The following is a 15,725-nucleotide window of genomic DNA, read 5'->3' on the forward strand; positions in this document are numbered from 1 at the left end:
AGGTAGTAGTGGTCTGTCTGTCTGTCTGGTAGGCTTCAAGAAGTCTGTATAGGGCCACGGGTAGCTGAGAGGGGTAGAGTATCCAGGAGCACCGTCCGATATCACTACGTACTGTTTGTCTTCCTCTAGTAATTGTGACAAATACCATTACGAGCCGGGTCCAATGTTAGGATTCCTGCCCTTTCATGTCCAGTGATACTACGTAGTGTTATTTGCTGCTACCCACAGCCCAGATCGTACCTGAGTCGCGCTCCAGTTCCATGGAACTTCGTGGGTTTAATTGGAAATCCCATCTAGGGTCCAGTCTCCAGCTGTGGATGGGTCAATAATCTAGCCTTTACAAGTGATGTACAGTGATCGTCATGGGAATGATGCCGGGAACCCCTGTGCGCGGTGGCATATAAGAAGGAAGAACATTCCGTGAGGTACATTCTGTCTGCCTCCCTGCCATCCACAAGTCAATCATTCTCTCGTTGTTGTTTCCAACTTTAGTCATTCTCTTACCAATCATTTACATTCTTTTACAACCCTCACCATGAAGGCTTCTTTCATCACTGCCCTCGCGGCCATGACCGCCTCTGTCGCTGCTGCTCCTGCTAAGACCGAGACCTGGTCCACTGACATCGACCTCGGCGTCGCTACCACCACTCTCGCTGCTACCACGACCACATCTACCCTTGCTCCTACTGCGACCTCTGCAATTGTTGAGGCCGTCCACAAGGCTGAAGACAAGGAGGGTAAGGGCAGCGGACACATCATCCAGGATGCCGGCCATGAGCTTGATGGTATCCTTACCATCACTGGCCCTAACGCCCAGAAGCTCTTGATCAAGCTCGCCCCTGAGGTTGCGGGTCTTCTTTCTTCCCTCGGTCTCCCTCCTCTTGGAACTGCTGTCGGTTCCATCGTCGCCAGCGCCAGCTCCGTTGGTGAGCTTGTTACCGGCCTCGGCCCCAAGGTTGACGGTCTGTTGACCGTTGTTGGTGAGGGCGGTGATTACCTGCTCATCCAGCTCTCCCCTGTTGTCGCTGGTCTTCTTTCTGGTCTCGGTCTTCCCGGTGTCGGCGTTCCCGTTGGTACTGTTCTTGTTACCGCTGGCAACAACTTGAAGCGTGACAAGGTCCTTGGAGACATCATCCCCAAGGTCAGGGATGTCATTGAGGTTGAGGGCAACAATGCTGAGCGTCTCCTCGTTCAACTGAGCCCTTCCGTTGCTGCTCTCGTCAGTGGCCTCAACCTTCCAGGCGTTGGTGTGCCTCTCGGCAAGGTTGTTGACGACGCCAGCGAGGCCGGCAAGCTTGTCAACCACATCGGTGCCCCCGTCGAGGAGCTTCTCACCGTTGTCCGTGCTGATGGCAAGGCCCTCCTTATCCACCTTTCTCCTGATGTTGCTGCCACTGTTTCCGGTCTCGGCCTCACTGGTGTCGGTGCTTCTGTCGGTTCCGTTGTTGCCACCCTCGGCAACGAGCTCTAAGGAACTGTAAGTAAGGTCAAATAGCATCTTGCGACAATTGGCTAACATTTCCGTTGTCCGTTCAGCACCCAGTATGTCTTTGTTCAACGACATCTTCTTTTGCCGAATTCAAGATTATGAGCGGTGGCGGATTAACGATGTATATTAAACCGTTTCTGTGACTTGGAGTGCCGTACATGGCTGTTTCTTCTTGTGGATATATTAGGGACATAGCCCTTTTAATTAAAATCATGACTTGACCTATATGCAAACCTAGTCTCTCACGAGCTTTATCAGTCTCGAGTCCCCATCCGGTTCTGTTGAGGAGCGATGGCACGTACCTCTTGAGTCTAGCCCCTTCCGCCAATCTAAGTGGAAACCATTAATCTGCCACCACTATGCAGGCAATAATAGAAATTCCCCAATCAAGCTTCGGTGTGGACAATTATCATCCACCTTATCCCAGTCGATGAGCGCGAGAATTCCCGTAGTCGCCAATATGCAGATGAAAGAGGAGGTTGGGGAGGGGAAAAGAGACGAAGTGTGGTGATGTCACCCGCGATATCTGAGGACACGGACCCCCCGCATCAACGCAACGCTCCCCTCCAGGAACAGAGCTCTGAACCACTTCTTTCCCCCGTCCGGTTCACCTCTTTGCATTTGCGTCGACTCTCTGATAAGAACTTTCACCATCCGGGTCGTCTTTCTGCGAAATTTCTCATCTTCGAAGCGATTCGCAACGCCGATACCAAGCTTAAGCTAGCTTATCTCGCTGCAATGGCTTCTTCCAGCGGGCCCTCAGCTCCATCTGATGGCACCGGTGGGTCAGCGAATTCTCATTATTTGCTCAATACCACTCTGACATCGATCTACAGGTATCATAGATCTTGACCCGTGGCTGGAGCCCTTCCGGGAAGCTATTCAGCGTCGATTCAACTACGTTGAGAACTGGGTTAAGACCGTCAACGAGGTCGAAGGGGGACTGGAGAAATTCAGCAAGGTAGGTGCAAAAGAGCACTCTCAATTCTCAATTCCAAAGACCTGTCTTTTACGTTCCAATGGGCCGCAGTCAGTCAGTCAGCTAATTGAATTGTATCGCAAATCCGACAGGGCTACGAAAAGTTCGGATTCAATGTCAGCGAAAACGGTGACATTATCTACAGAGAGTGGGCACCAAACGCCGTAGAAGCGTCCCTGGTTGGTGACTTCAGTACGTCCGGCCTTGTGGAATAATTAGCCAGTTGGTCGCGTTACTGAAACTGGCAGACAATTGGGATACCAAGGCGAACCCGATGACGAGGAACGACTTTGGTGTGTGGGAGATTAACCTTCCAGCAAAGGATGGTGTTCCAGTTATACCACATGATAGCAAATTGAAGGTACGCGAGCTATTTAAACAGTCCCTCGTTCCAATTCTTACACCGGGTAGATCACGATGGTTACGCCCAGCGGAGAACGGATATATCGAATCCCCGCGTGGATAAAACGTGTTGTCCAGGACTTGAACGTGTCACCCGTATACGAATCTGTATTCTGGAATCCTCCAAAAGAGAAACGATACAGCTTTCAGCATGCACGTCCTAAGAAGCCTGAAAGTCTACGTATCTACGAGGCCCATGTGGGCATCTCGTCCCCGGAAAACAAGGTGGCAACGTACAAGGAGTTCACGGCCAATATGCTTCCCCGAATCAAGTACCTTGGATATAACGCCATCCAATTGATGGCCGTCATGGAACACGCCTACTACGCCAGTTTCGGGTACCAAGTCAACAACTTCTTTGCGGCGAGTAGCCGCTATGGTAACCCAGAGGATCTGAAGGAGTTGGTCGACACAGCGCATAGCATGGGGCTGGTGGTACTTCTTGACGTTGTGCACAGTCATGCCTCGAAAAATGTTGATGACGGATTAAATATGTTCGACGGTAGTGACCATCTTTATTTCCATTCTGGGACGAAAGGCCAGCATGAATTATGGGATAGTCGACTATTCAACTATGGAAGTCACGAGGTATTGCGTTTCCTCCTCAGCAACCTCCGCTTTTGGATGGAGGAATATGGCTTTGACGGCTTCCGTTTTGATGGGGTCACTAGCATGCTATATACCCATCACGGTATTGGAACGTGAGTTATTCTTGGAACCTGAGACGCCCGTGACGATCTCTAACCAGTATGTAGTGGCTTTTCTGGTGGGTATCATGAGTACTTCGGTCCATCAGTCGACGATGACGGCGTAATGTACCTGGCTCTGGCCAACGAAATGCTGCACCGCCTCTACCCAGATTGTATAACCGTGGCGGAAGATGTCTCCGGTATGCCAGCACTATGTCTTCCACACAACCTAGGTGGAATCGGGTTCGACTACCGCCTCGCCATGGCCATTCCAGACATGTACATTAAGCTTCTCAAGGAGAAATCTGACAACGAATGGGATATTGGTAATCTCGCCTTTACCTTGACAAACAGACGCCATGGCGAGAAGACTATCGCTTACGCAGAAAGCCACGACCAGGCGTAGGTTATCCCCTGAAGGTCTCATCCAGGCGTATCAACACTAACCATCCACTCATCCCAGTCTCGTCGGCGACAAGTCCCTCATGATGTGGCTCTGCGATAAAGAAATGTACACCCACATGTCCGTCCTCACAGACTTTACCCCCATAATCGAACGCGGCATGGCTCTCCACAAGATGATCCGCCTGGTTACCCACACCCTCGGCGGCGAAGGCTATCTCAACTTCGAAGGTAACGAATTCGGACACCCTGAATGGCTTGACTTCCCACGTGCCGGCAATAACAACTCCTTCTGGTACGCCCGTCGCCAGCTCAATCTAACGGAAGACAATCTCCTGCGCTATAAATTCCTCAACGAGTTTGACCGCGCCATGCAGCTCACTGAAGCCAAGTACGGCTGGTTACACTCTCCACAGGCATATATCAGCCTCAAAAACGAGGCCGATAAGGTCCTTGTCTTTGAGCGCGCGGGTCTCCTCTGGGTCTTCAACTTCCATCCAACAGACAGCTTCACGGATTATCGAGTCGGGGTTGAAACGGCCGGAACATACCGCGTTGTTCTTGATACCGACGATAAGCAGTTTGGTGGCCTGGGAAGGAATGACAAGTCGACAAGATTCTTTACAACCGATATGGAGTGGAATGGAAGGAAAAACTTCTTACAAGTCTACATCCCGACTCGGACGGCGTTGGTAAGTTGATCGATCCTCTTATTCTCAAGTCGTTTGGACACGTCCAACACCTTTTCTCTCCACTCTATATCCCTCTGTGCGAAGACAAAATACTAATTGCTCTATCAATTGTGCGTATTATAGGCCCTCGCTTTGGAAGAAACCATATAATCACATCTAAGTCCTGATTTTCGATTGGATTGGCTAAGAAGACGCCGGCCATGGACAAAGTTTTGCGTGGAAGCGAATGATATATTCATCATCACATTATACATCAAATGTCGTTGCTCATCTTGTCACGCGAGTTTAATGATCTAATATATTTCCTGAGTGCATGTATTGTTTCCACACACATAGTGAATAAGTTGCGTTGTCGTTTACCCTCGAATGAACTACGTATATATTAAAGAGAGAATAGCTACGGCAATTGGTATGTGAAGTAAGTTGTGAATTCTATCCATTACGAGTCAACTTCCCCGAGAAAGATCGGTTCCGAAATAGCCATAGATTACACATTCTCTCCTTCCTTGAAGCTGGACACCGGACTGAATTAAACTACATTAAAGCACTACACCTATGAAGACAATGACTACGAAAGAGAGCAGATATAAGAATAAACCGTGTTTTCCAATCCAACAAAAGAAATGATACATGTTTGTCCCTGCCCGAGGGTATAAGGCCGGGTGTGGTCATTTAAATTTACTTACATGAGCACAATATATTGTCACACAAGTCTATAGATGCTTTCCATCCAAGACTTCAAAGGGGGAAATTGGGTGAGTGCTCTTTTCCCTTTTAGAAGTAGAGAGGATGGCCTTTCTTTTTCAACTTCCTTCTTCTCAATTCGAGTACTGTACACGCATCGACGGAAAATGGAACAATGAGAAAAGGAAGTCCATGTCTAACAAAAAGGAAAAAGGGCGCTTCAAAGCAATATTACATTTAGGCATTGTTGGAGAGTTCAGCCAGGATCTTCTCACCCTTGGCACGAGCGGAAGCCAAGTCACCAACCATGTAGAAGGCGGCTAGAAACAGAATTAGCATCAAGTATATTAAATTGTTACAGGGGGAAAGAATGTAACTTACCCTCAGGGAGGTCATCACCCTCACCAGCCATGATAGCCTTGAAGCTGTTGATGGTGTCCTTCAGGTCAACGAGCTTACCCTCGATACCAGTGAAGACCTGGGCGACGGTGAAAGGCTGACTGAGGAAACGCTCAAGCTTACGAGCACGCTCGACAGTAAGCTTGTCAGCCTCAGACAGTTCGTCCATACCAAGAATAGCAATGATATCCTGGAGAGACTTGTACTCCTGGAGCATCTGCTGGACGCGAGTGGCGGTGTTGTAGTGGTCTTCACCGACAATACGGGGGTCGAGCATACGAGACTTGGAGTCAAGAGGGTCGACAGCAGGGTAGATACCCAACTCAGAGATACCACGGGACAAGACAGTGGTGGCGTCCAAGTGAGCGAAGGTGGTGGCGGGGGCAGGGTCAGTCAGATCGTCAGCGGGCACGTAGACGGCCTGGACGGAGGTAATGGAACCCTTGGTGGTGGTGGTAATACGCTCCTGCATACCACCCATGTCGACGGCCAGAGTGGGCTGGTAACCGACGGCAGAGGGAATACGACCAAGAAGGGCAGACACCTCGGAACCGGCCTGGGTGAAACGGAAAATGTTGTCAATGAAGAGCAGCACGTCCTGACCCTCCTCATCACGGAAGTATTCGGCAATGGTCAGACCAGTAAGGGCGACACGGGCACGAGCACCTGGGGGCTCGTTCATCTGACCGAACACAAGAGACACCTTGGATTCACCATCGAGCTGAATGACACCAGTCTCCTGCATTTCGTGGTACAGATCGTTACCCTCACGGGTACGCTCACCGACACCAGTGAAGACGGAGTAACCACCGTGAGCCTTGGCAATGTTGTTCTACAAGCAAATCATGTTAGGAAGCTTGTCGCTACTTTTTTGTAAGAGAAACTTACAATCAACTCCTGAATGAACACAGTCTTTCCGACACCAGCACCACCGAAGAGACCAATCTTACCACCACGGGCGTAGGGGGCAAGAAGGTCGACGACCTTGATACCAGTGACGAGAATCTCAGCCTCGGTAGACTGCTCAATGAACTCGGGAGCCTCAGCGTGGATAGGGGCGTATTTGGCGGCCTTGACGGGGCCACGCTCGTCAATGGGGTCACCAGTGACGTTGACGATACGGCCAAGGGTACCAGGGCCGACGGGGATGGTGATGGGAGCGCCGGTGTCACGGGCAGCAGCACCACGGGTAAGACCCTCAGTACCTAAAAAACGGAGATATCAATATTTTGTTCTTAGTTGGATGGACCAGGCCAGGGGCGACGTGTTCACGCCCATAGCCGAAAGGGGGAGCAGCGACTTACCATCCATAGCAATGGTACGGACGACATTCTCACCCAAGTGTTGCTATTCAGGGTTAGCTACAAGAACTTGATGTCATTAATCGAGGTTTTGATATCGGGAATACATACAGAAACCTCAAGAACCAGCTTCTGGCCGTTGTTCTCGGTCTCAATGGCGTTGAGAATGGCGGGAAGCTTCTCACCCTCGAACTTCACTATAATCGCAGGTCAGATATCGTGTTCTTGTACAATTATATGGTTGTTGTTGATGGATGTCGCGATGAAATCGAAGGTAGAAAAGATTTTCGCGCAGCCGCCAACGGGGAGGACTTTGGCGGAATCGAGGAACATACCGTCGACGACGGCACCAATGACCTGGTGAATCTTTCCACCGGCAGCAGTCTCGGTGCTGGCGAACCTGGCGAGGGAAGGAAAGCCATTGAGCTTGGAGGGCTGGAGGGAACGGCGTGCGACGGAGGCAGGTCGAGCAAAAGCAGCCCTCCCGAAGGTCCGGGCCAGACCGCTGTTAGAAAGGAAAAAACGGGTCAGCGCGAGAGAAAAATAATTATAATAAATAAGAAAGGGAGTGACAAACCTCTTGAACATGATGATGGTGTTGAAGAGCGAAAAGGGTATAGGAGGGAGACAGGTGAGAAGATGGAAGAGGAAGAGAGGAGAGGAAAGGGAAGAGTTGAGGTGAGGTTGGAACTTGGGACACGAATGTGGCCGGCTTAGCCTTTACGGGGCTTGTGCCGACCGGTCCCGTGATCTTCCGTACCGGAGCAACGAGGCACAGGGCAGGTCAGACGAACAGCAGCTATGGACGAGCTAGTCTCTATAATTATTAAGTTTACTGTATACTATGGACGAAATAAATAATTCTATTTTTTCTATCCTGAACTTCGAGTCCATATCTGGTGCTGTCGAGGCTCCCGAGCTTGCCCGTCCGGTTGTTACGGGAACTCAAAATGAGGAGGTTAAGGTCTTGGCAACCGGATGCAAGGAAGACGAACTGATCCCCCGGTGAGCTGCACCAACAACGCGTTGAAGCGTCTCTTCATACCCATAAATTGCCGCATGGTCCACCAAGTCTCGTGAGAGAACTATCACAGCAGTTTTTTACTCATCGTAGTGAGCCATATTGCTGTCTTGCACCCTTCGAAACAAACCCTGTGGAGTGTGGACAGCTCTTCAGGTTCTAACCCTTTACGGATCAGGAATGACAGTCCCGAAAATTTTCATCCTGTTTTGAGAACCCCCTGTTGTTAGCAATATACCGAGCAGAGAGCCTCAGAACTATCCACGAAAATAAATAAAATGTTTTAAAATCAGTAATTCTTCGATATATTTCAGGGCTTCATTGGCAGGAGCGAAGTATAACCTCGGTCGTGGGTTGATTAAGCTATGTTGTCATGCAAACCTTGCAAGTTCCGAACCACTTACGTAGCAGTTCCGAGGACAGCGAGCAGCTCATCAGCTGTATACACGCCGTCATCCATCACATAAATATTATAGATGAACAGGATCTTTAAGCTTAAACAGCTCTGCGCTTTTACCAGACCTAATTTTGAGAGAAAGTGGACCAAAACAAGAAAAATTAAAACAAAAGCGAGACACATGTTCTATGACTACAAAGGAGATACATTGATTATGGCACAGTACGAGATACACAGGTCTTTTTCGGCCGAGGTTGGCAAAACAAGTGAGACACAGGCGGATAATCGTGCCCACAGACAATGGGCTAACGGCCAGCATTGCCAGAGAGTGGTGGGTGATAGGCGCTCGGCTACATCGCGTCCTATCGAGTATGTCCAAATGCGATACCTGACTCTCCCAAGTTCTATACATCAATTTATGACTTCTCAAGGGGAGGGCTCTGAACGAATCCCTTGCCCTCGTAGCCCTCGCTGCTGATACCGTAAAGGGGGTTGATCTTCTCGCGCTGTTATAAGAGAAAAAAGAAACCGTCAGTAACAAACTCAAATCGGTCGCGAAGATAAAACAATAAAAAAATATATCCTAGGTCGCGATATTCAGTGCGGAACATACCAGAGCGTATTCGTTGGTAGCCTCCTGCCATTCCTTGCTCATGGTCTTGGGCTGGGGCTTAGCGAAGGCGTGGATGATGTAGAAAACGCCGACAGAGACAGCGCAGAGCTGAGCGACCTTGAAAAAGATCTTGAGGCTCTCACCCTTGGGGGGTTGAGAACGGGGTCCGTGAGGTCCGAAAGCAATCCAGTAGGCTAGCAAAATGATATATGTCAGGCAAAATTCTTATATAACCATTGGGCAACACGCAATGTTACGAGGGTATGCATACCGGCCTTCTTCTCCTGGATGGTCATCTGGTGCCAGTCAACCTTCATACGGTCCCTCAGCTGCATCCACAGGTCGGCCTGCTCCTGAGGGGGCAGAGCCTCCCAGCGCTTCTCGATACCGGCGAGTGTGGGATTGGCAATGGCGTGCTCGGAGGCGGCGCGGGTCTGCTGGGGAGCAATAGACTTCTTCTCAGCCTGAGGACGGGCATTGAGGCAAGCCATAGGGCTTGAAACAGTGCGGTAGGAACGAATGGCAGGCATCGGCATGGCCGAGCTACGAGCAGCAGCTCGAGAAATGGAGGGAGCGAACATTGTGCGAGGAGCCGGGGGGCCGACTAAAAATCAATTGATAATGAAAAGTACTCTCGAAGAAGCGAGAGAGTCAATGCCTCAGGACCGAGGAGAATTGATGCGGGAGGGACGAGGGTAGGTTGTGATCGAAACTCGCGATGGAAGAGAGAGACGACGTTCAACTGTGGTTTGAGGTGCGGAAGTTCGAGGACCCGGACTAAGCCTGGTTTTCGCGCCCGCTCATTGGTCCGCCTCCCAATCTGGCTGTCACTGCACATCGCACCACCCCCTTCAGATTCCTAATCCCTCCGTTCTCACTAACAACTTGCACTACCACTTCACTATCCCATATTTTATGCGGTGTTTGGACACATGGAGTCCAATCGGACTTTAGACTGTGTCCTATCGCTCAATTCGGGTTTGCGAATTCAGCCAGTGTTTGTCAGCACTACCCTCTTATCCCCGTCTACAGGCTACTCGGTTTCATGACTCGTCAAGAAACAGCGTCTAGCAAACGGTTATATGAAAGTGATATCGTGTCTTACTCTACAGCAAACTGCGGGTGTTATCCTCTACAGCAGGCAGAAGTATTCTGTACAGGCGAACGCTGACGAACAAGGAAAAGGAAAATGACAAGAAAGGTGCAGCCTCCCAATAGCTCGTTCGCAGAGTTTGCCACGGTCGCGAAACCCGGATATGTTCACTATTCAGGTAGTCAAGTCGTAACGATCTGATATTGAACTAAATGCGCGGAAGAAGGGTTATCGGCACTCTGCAAAAGCAAAGAAAGGCTGTGCGGTGCGCAAACCCACGCCATCACATTTTGGCCCGGACCCAGCCGTCGCCGTTAGTTTATTTGGCCTTACCACCGCTGGCCTCGGCGACGAGAGTCTTCCACGCGATATCACCCTTGTCATCGGCGTGAATGGATGAGTGGACGTTAAGGGCGTTCTTCAGAACCTCCCGAGTGCTGGCGTAGATCATGGACCACTATTGTTCTGTGTGAGCAACTCGCTTCGCGATTAACAGGGTCGGGCAGATACATACGATAGTGGAGGTACCGGAAGGCACCCAAGAGATGAACATGATCTTGCTTCTACAGGTGGCAAAATTGTCAGCCAGGCAACATCCCAATGGGGGGCAACTAGTGAATATATACCTCTGGCCCTCAGCCTCACCTAGGTCATACTCCACATCGTAGATAGCATAGCGAGGAGCGGGCTTGCCACTGCTGTCCTTGGCGTCCTCAAGCTTCTTGAGGAAAACCTCGTAGTCCGGGTCTTCAGAGACATCCTCAACCACAACCTCCTTCTTGTTGTCGGAGATCTTGTAGATGATGAACTTGGGCTTGGATCCCTTTGTACCGCCGGTCATGCGCAGGTTGTTGAATGCGGTCAGGCATTCATCCTGGATGGAGACACTAGGGGTCCACGTCGGTTAGAACTGAATGGAAATGACGAACGATATAAAGCCTCGAGTATAAACGACGGTATGGAGGCACGAAGGAACATACCCAGATGCGAGCTATTCAGGAACAAGCAATGGTCAGCACAAGGCGTGGTTCAAGAGCGCTACTGGGTCGAATACATACCGACATTGTTGTTTTTTAGTTAAAGGTTGTATAACAAGTTCAAGGTGTAATGTTAACCTGCACCGCCAAACGACGTCAGCTGCAATTGTCCGCCTTTCGGTCCGCTCAGCCTATGCGAAAAACAGAAGGTAGTGCCACTGACCAACAAAACACAGAGGATGAGGGAAGGAACCAAGTGGCTCAAAGATGATTCGAGTTATGGGGTGCGGGAGAAAGATGGTGAGGATGGAGGAACCGAGATGGAGATAGAGGGGCATTCATTCCAAGTTGTTGTGCTTGCGTTAGTCGTTGCTAGTGGGGATTCCCCCTCAACCGCACGTGATTTCGCCGTAGGCCGCCGCACTGTCAGCCCCTGATTATTTCTTTGCTGATGTCAGGCAAAATGATTTTTCATAGAATCATGCAGCCTGCAGCTGCAGCCAACTATCTAAGGCTGTCTCGGTGGCTCAAATCACGCAGGCCATTTACAGTGTTGTCTAACTAGTAAGTGGCTGAGCAAATCACGGATGAATGTCAGCTGTTGTAGCTAAATTATTTACTACATAGTATGACAGGCGGAAAGGATGGCCACAGATCCAAATGATCTACGGCATTGACTGGTATGAAATAGTATCTGAAGGTCTAGTATTGCAGCTCACGAAGTTAAGTAAATGTACATAAATCGATATGTACTAAAAAAAAACGTTCATTACAAAGAACGAGATGAAGGCGGGAAATGACCATTCCACATCTGATGAATAGAATCTCTTTCTCCCCTTATTAGTGTCCACCGAAATGTATTGCGATCCATTGAAGGTTGTTGGTGAACCACAGGCGGTGTCGTCAAAAGTAATCGAATGCAAGACAATAGTGACATGTCTAACAAGAGAAGAACAAATTTGCTGCTGAATAAAGGGGTATATAAAAGTAAAGCGCTAAAAGAGAGAAAGCCGTCTCAAACGCATTCGGGGAGATCTCGAGGGTCTGCCGAGCTGTGGACAACGGTAAAGCGAGATGATCAAATCAAACAAAGCTGAACAACGCAAGAAATAGGCAATGCGTATTTGATTTGAGCGGCGTCGGGTATCGGTGAAAGCGGACCAATTAGACGATCCGCAGGTGGGTGTTCGCGTTTAAGAGACAAGGTTGTTTGCAGTGGGATGAGGCGTAAAAACCAGGCCTCCCCAAACAGCAGGCAATGGAGTAACCGCTTCTCAAAATTACAAGAACAAAGGCATTATCGTGAAGGCGTAAACCGGCATGGGAAGCACATGTTCCAATCAAGAAGTAGATGCACTTTTCTTTTCCCTGCTGGTTTTCAAGGACCGTCATCTTCTTGTCCACCATCGATTATTTTCCTCCAGTGTTGAGGGAGACAAACGCAAACCAACGGAAATGCTTTGATCTCACCCGACGGGGCTGGGGACGTCCTCTGGGAGCGATTTGAAAAACCACTGTCCCGTTGTTCTCGATGTCTGGCCTCGTACTCTTCCGCGGTCTCGGGGACGCGAACACCCGTCGCCCAGCCATCATCCCAAATACCTATAACCTTGATTATTTCACCACGGTCCAAGCCAAACTCGTCACCTGCCCGCGGTTGATAAGCCCAAAGTACTGCAACTTTGTCACCGGGATGAATGTCGTCCTGAGAGTAGTAGTCTTGGAAAGATGATAGCTGTTCAGACTGCCCACTCGTCAACCCTTCTGGGGAGGAGTAGTGCCCAATCGTACCCGAACGAGGAGAGGTGTCGCTACCGGCACCTGCCAGGGCAGAGTTACTCGAGAGGGAACCTTGACGTTTTCCGGTTGTGGGCGGAATCTTCTTGTGCATGGCCCCAGGGCTTGCAAATCCTTCCGAGTCGGAAGAATCACTACCATACTTGGCACTGCCAAAGAACGCGCCCGAATTGCGAGAGCGAGGAGAGTGGCTTGGAGCCTCACGCAATGCAGACATTCTCGCAACGCGTCCAGGCGCGGCGAATGTCGGGCTCCCAGGCTGCTGCATTGGAGACCCCTTTCTCTGAGGATTCGGCTTGTTCAAAGAACTGTCATCCCCAGCCTCGCGTTTCCGTCGACAGTAGTAGATCAAGCCAAACGCTATCAGAGCAGCTAGAAGCGCGAAACCGGCAACCGAACCTATAACAATACCTGCGATCTGGCCACCGGATAATCCACCACCCGAGCCGCTGTCGGACGGCGCGTCAGATGTATATATGGGAATAAACGACGTGGATGGCGTTGGGATATCCACACCTTCGCATCGAGTCGCCGCATTTGCATTTATACAACAGGAATCCGTGGAGTTGGTGGTGCTAGATGCGCAAAAGCTGCAAAGTCCGAGAAGATTCGATCGGTAGCCGCATTCGTTGGGTTCATTGTCCGCGCCTCTGACGCACGATGTGTCGAGGGTACCATTGGGCCCAATGCACACGGAGAAATCTGCGCGGACCTGGTCGAGATAGTCGCTTCGTCGATCTGGGCAAAGCTCATCGTTAACTGCAATCTCCTCCTCGCTCGAAGCCATTGATGCCTGTTACGCAGTGTTAGAAATTTGACTGAAATGAGGTCAGAAGGATGACGTACGCAATCTTCGGCGCAGAGTGGTCGTGTTTGCTCGGACGATAAGTCGCAGTCAGTTGCGGAGCTTTGAACTAGGCCACTGCAAATGGCGCTTGTGGTATAGCGCGCATAGTATTCACTAGTATTGGTGAGATCTCCTTGACATCCCAGGTAGACAGCATATCTGTGGCAATGTTTAGCTTGATACGCCTCCATATCTCATAACCAAAGTCAACTCACTTGTTCTGAATGTATGACCCCAATACGTAGCTGTTAAGTGCCTTGTCAAAGTCGTCTAGGTTCGAGACGTTTCGCAAAAATGGGCTGTGCAAAAAAAAAAAAAAAAAAAAAATAAGTCAGCGCGTGTGACTCTGCATTCTAGGTTGCTAAACCTACAAATCATTATGAAGGTCAGAGTTTGTGGAGATCGAAGAGCTATTGAACGCAGGACATTGGGTTGAGCCCGACAGCGAGATGCACGAGTCGGACATGGTGTTCCTTGTCCGTTTGTGAACGCTCTTCTGGTTGGTTCGCGGGCACGAATTCTTCACAATTCAATAGTCAACTTAACAGGTGAATTGGTGGCAGGGTTCTATCATGCTGTGTCGTCCCGCTTGTCCGTTTACCGATTTCTCTTGGTTTTTGAACTGACAACCACCTCTGTGCTGATCGCGTTGGACCGGTGAACGAGCGGCAGAGACCCGGGTCTCGAAAGCGCAGAAAAGAAGCGAGAAAGAGGAGAAAGAGAAAGGAAAAGGTCCACGGAGGTGGTGAAGAATTGAAGCAAACGAGTGACGGGGGTCCACACTGGGCGGGCAATTGCAAGGAGAAGAACGGAGAACCACGCAGTGGGCAAAGGGGATGGATGCAAGATCAGGGAGTCGAATTGACTCGATCCTGGGAACAGGTCAGGAACACAAGGGCAGCGCTGATCGGGGGAAGAACCAAGACTAAACCTAGCAGGAAGTAGCTGGAGTCTCCAACCCGTAAATAAAACTGGATGGGCCCGTGATTTCCCTGCTGGGGTTCGCTTGTGTTCCTGTGCAGACAAAGGATCCAGATTCCAGGCGCCTGCGGTCGTGCACTCAGATCCCGGTCGCACAGAGAGGCTGAAAGCAAGGCGAGAGAGCCCTTTGATGCGGAAATTGAGGGACAGAGAAAATCGAAAGCGAGGGCCAGACTGCAGCAAGCTGGACCTGGATCTCAAAAGGGGGGCACGGCTGGCTGGGAGGTTTGCCAGAGTGCAATTTAACCAGCCTCCACACCAGTCCACACTTGCCCAAGCTAGACGGTTCGGGCAGTTCAACAACAAATTCGATCTGACTCTGTGATTCCCTCACTTCCACTGCGATTCAGCAAGGCTTGAGGCCTGCTTAGGTGCTTATACGGGTTGGGCGTCAATAGGGATGGCGACAACAGGCAATAAGGCGCCTGCCTTACTTGCATACCCATTATTATGATGAGCTCTCCTGATGGTGTCCCGTTGAATAACACGGTTCGGGCCTGTGTCGGCAAATCCCAGTCGTACACACTACACAGATCAAGCGGGGAACCTGAGCAGAACCGTGCAATCCACACTGCGCCGCTGCGGCCATCGAGCGTGAGATTTGTAGTCTACTTTGTTACTTGGGAGTTGTGATCTGTTTCCAAGCCGCCCTGTTCCAGCGGTGATCAATTGACGTGGCAGGCGGCCAACACAACTGCCATCAAAGGCTTTCGACACATCTCACACTACAAAACCTTCACAGATAGAGTTTTGCGGAATCGAACGGTCCATGCTTTTTGGTGGTCGACCAAATACGCTGTCTCAGGGGACGGAGTGCAGGATTTCCGGCGTCTTGCTTCTTTCGGAGTAATTGCATTTTGCAAGGGTCACTGCAAGGTTTCTATTTCTGATTCCATCCTTGCTCGATTATTCGTATCATATTTCCGACCTCCAAGTCCGTTGTTTCAGGTTCTGCAGGATGA

At 50.2% G+C, this 15,725-nt stretch overlaps 6 protein-coding genes across 6 annotated transcripts; 2 read left to right on the forward strand and 4 right to left on the reverse strand.

Moving 5' to 3' along the window:
• The first annotated feature begins 235 nt into the window (after positions 1-235).
• On the forward strand, positions 236-1,764 carry ASPSYDRAFT_39595 (uncharacterized protein). The gene is made up of 2 exons (XM_040845923.1): positions 236-1,477; positions 1,537-1,764. Exon 1 carries the CDS (start codon positions 536-538, stop codon positions 1,469-1,471), a length of 936 nt encoding a protein of 311 aa, XP_040708634.1. The 5' UTR covers positions 236-535; the 3' UTR covers positions 1,472-1,477; positions 1,537-1,764.
• Positions 1,765-1,999: 235 nt separating this feature from the next.
• Positions 2,000-4,803, forward strand: ASPSYDRAFT_26802 (1,4-alpha-glucan branching enzyme GLC3; the record flags this gene model as incomplete). Its single annotated transcript, XM_040844322.1, has 8 exons — positions 2,000-2,270; positions 2,326-2,450; positions 2,561-2,660; positions 2,717-2,829; positions 2,880-3,571; positions 3,626-3,961; positions 4,023-4,653; positions 4,777-4,803. 8 exons carry the CDS (start codon positions 2,000-2,002, stop codon positions 4,801-4,803), a joined length of 2,295 nt encoding a protein of 764 aa, XP_040708635.1.
• Positions 4,804-5,574: 771 nt separating this feature from the next.
• ASPSYDRAFT_84820 (F1F0 ATP synthase subunit beta) lies at positions 5,575-7,625 on the reverse strand (the record flags this gene model as incomplete). Its single annotated transcript, XM_040851426.1, has 7 exons — positions 5,575-5,657; positions 5,719-6,568; positions 6,625-6,941; positions 7,041-7,083; positions 7,149-7,234; positions 7,373-7,542; positions 7,615-7,625. The coding sequence occupies 7 exons, from the start codon at positions 7,623-7,625 to the stop codon at positions 5,575-5,577; spliced, it is 1,560 nt and encodes a 519-aa protein (XP_040708636.1).
• Positions 7,626-8,871: 1,246 nt separating this feature from the next.
• On the reverse strand, positions 8,872-9,649 carry ASPSYDRAFT_54236 (cytochrome c oxidase subunit IV family protein; the record flags this gene model as incomplete). Its single annotated transcript, XM_040848819.1, has 3 exons — positions 8,872-8,961; positions 9,069-9,262; positions 9,340-9,649. The coding sequence occupies 3 exons, from the start codon at positions 9,647-9,649 to the stop codon at positions 8,872-8,874; spliced, it is 594 nt and encodes a 197-aa protein (XP_040708637.1).
• Positions 9,650-10,480: 831 nt separating this feature from the next.
• Positions 10,481-11,225, reverse strand: ASPSYDRAFT_26805 (actin-binding ADF family protein; the record flags this gene model as incomplete). Its single annotated transcript, XM_040844323.1, has 5 exons — positions 10,481-10,618; positions 10,676-10,724; positions 10,788-11,048; positions 11,142-11,152; positions 11,220-11,225. 5 exons carry the CDS (start codon positions 11,223-11,225, stop codon positions 10,481-10,483), a joined length of 465 nt encoding a protein of 154 aa, XP_040708638.1.
• Positions 11,226-12,516: 1,291 nt separating this feature from the next.
• Positions 12,517-14,248, reverse strand: ASPSYDRAFT_26806 (SH3 domain protein; the record flags this gene model as incomplete). The annotated part of the gene is made up of 4 exons (XM_040844324.1): positions 12,517-13,728; positions 13,782-13,941; positions 13,998-14,081; positions 14,154-14,248. 4 exons carry the CDS (start codon positions 14,246-14,248, stop codon positions 12,517-12,519), a joined length of 1,551 nt encoding a protein of 516 aa, XP_040708639.1.
• Between the last annotated feature and the right edge of the window lie 1,477 nt (positions 14,249-15,725).

This window comes from Aspergillus sydowii (genome assembly GCF_001890705.1).
Source record: "Aspergillus sydowii CBS 593.65 unplaced genomic scaffold ASPSYscaffold_1, whole genome shotgun sequence".
In the NCBI taxonomy this organism is placed as follows: domain Eukaryota; kingdom Fungi; phylum Ascomycota; class Eurotiomycetes; order Eurotiales; family Aspergillaceae; genus Aspergillus; species Aspergillus sydowii.

Coding starts and splice junctions, on each gene's coding strand:
- ASPSYDRAFT_39595 (XM_040845923.1), top strand. CDS start 536: ATGAAGGCTTCTTTCATCACTGCCCTCGCGGCCATGACCGCCTCTGTC.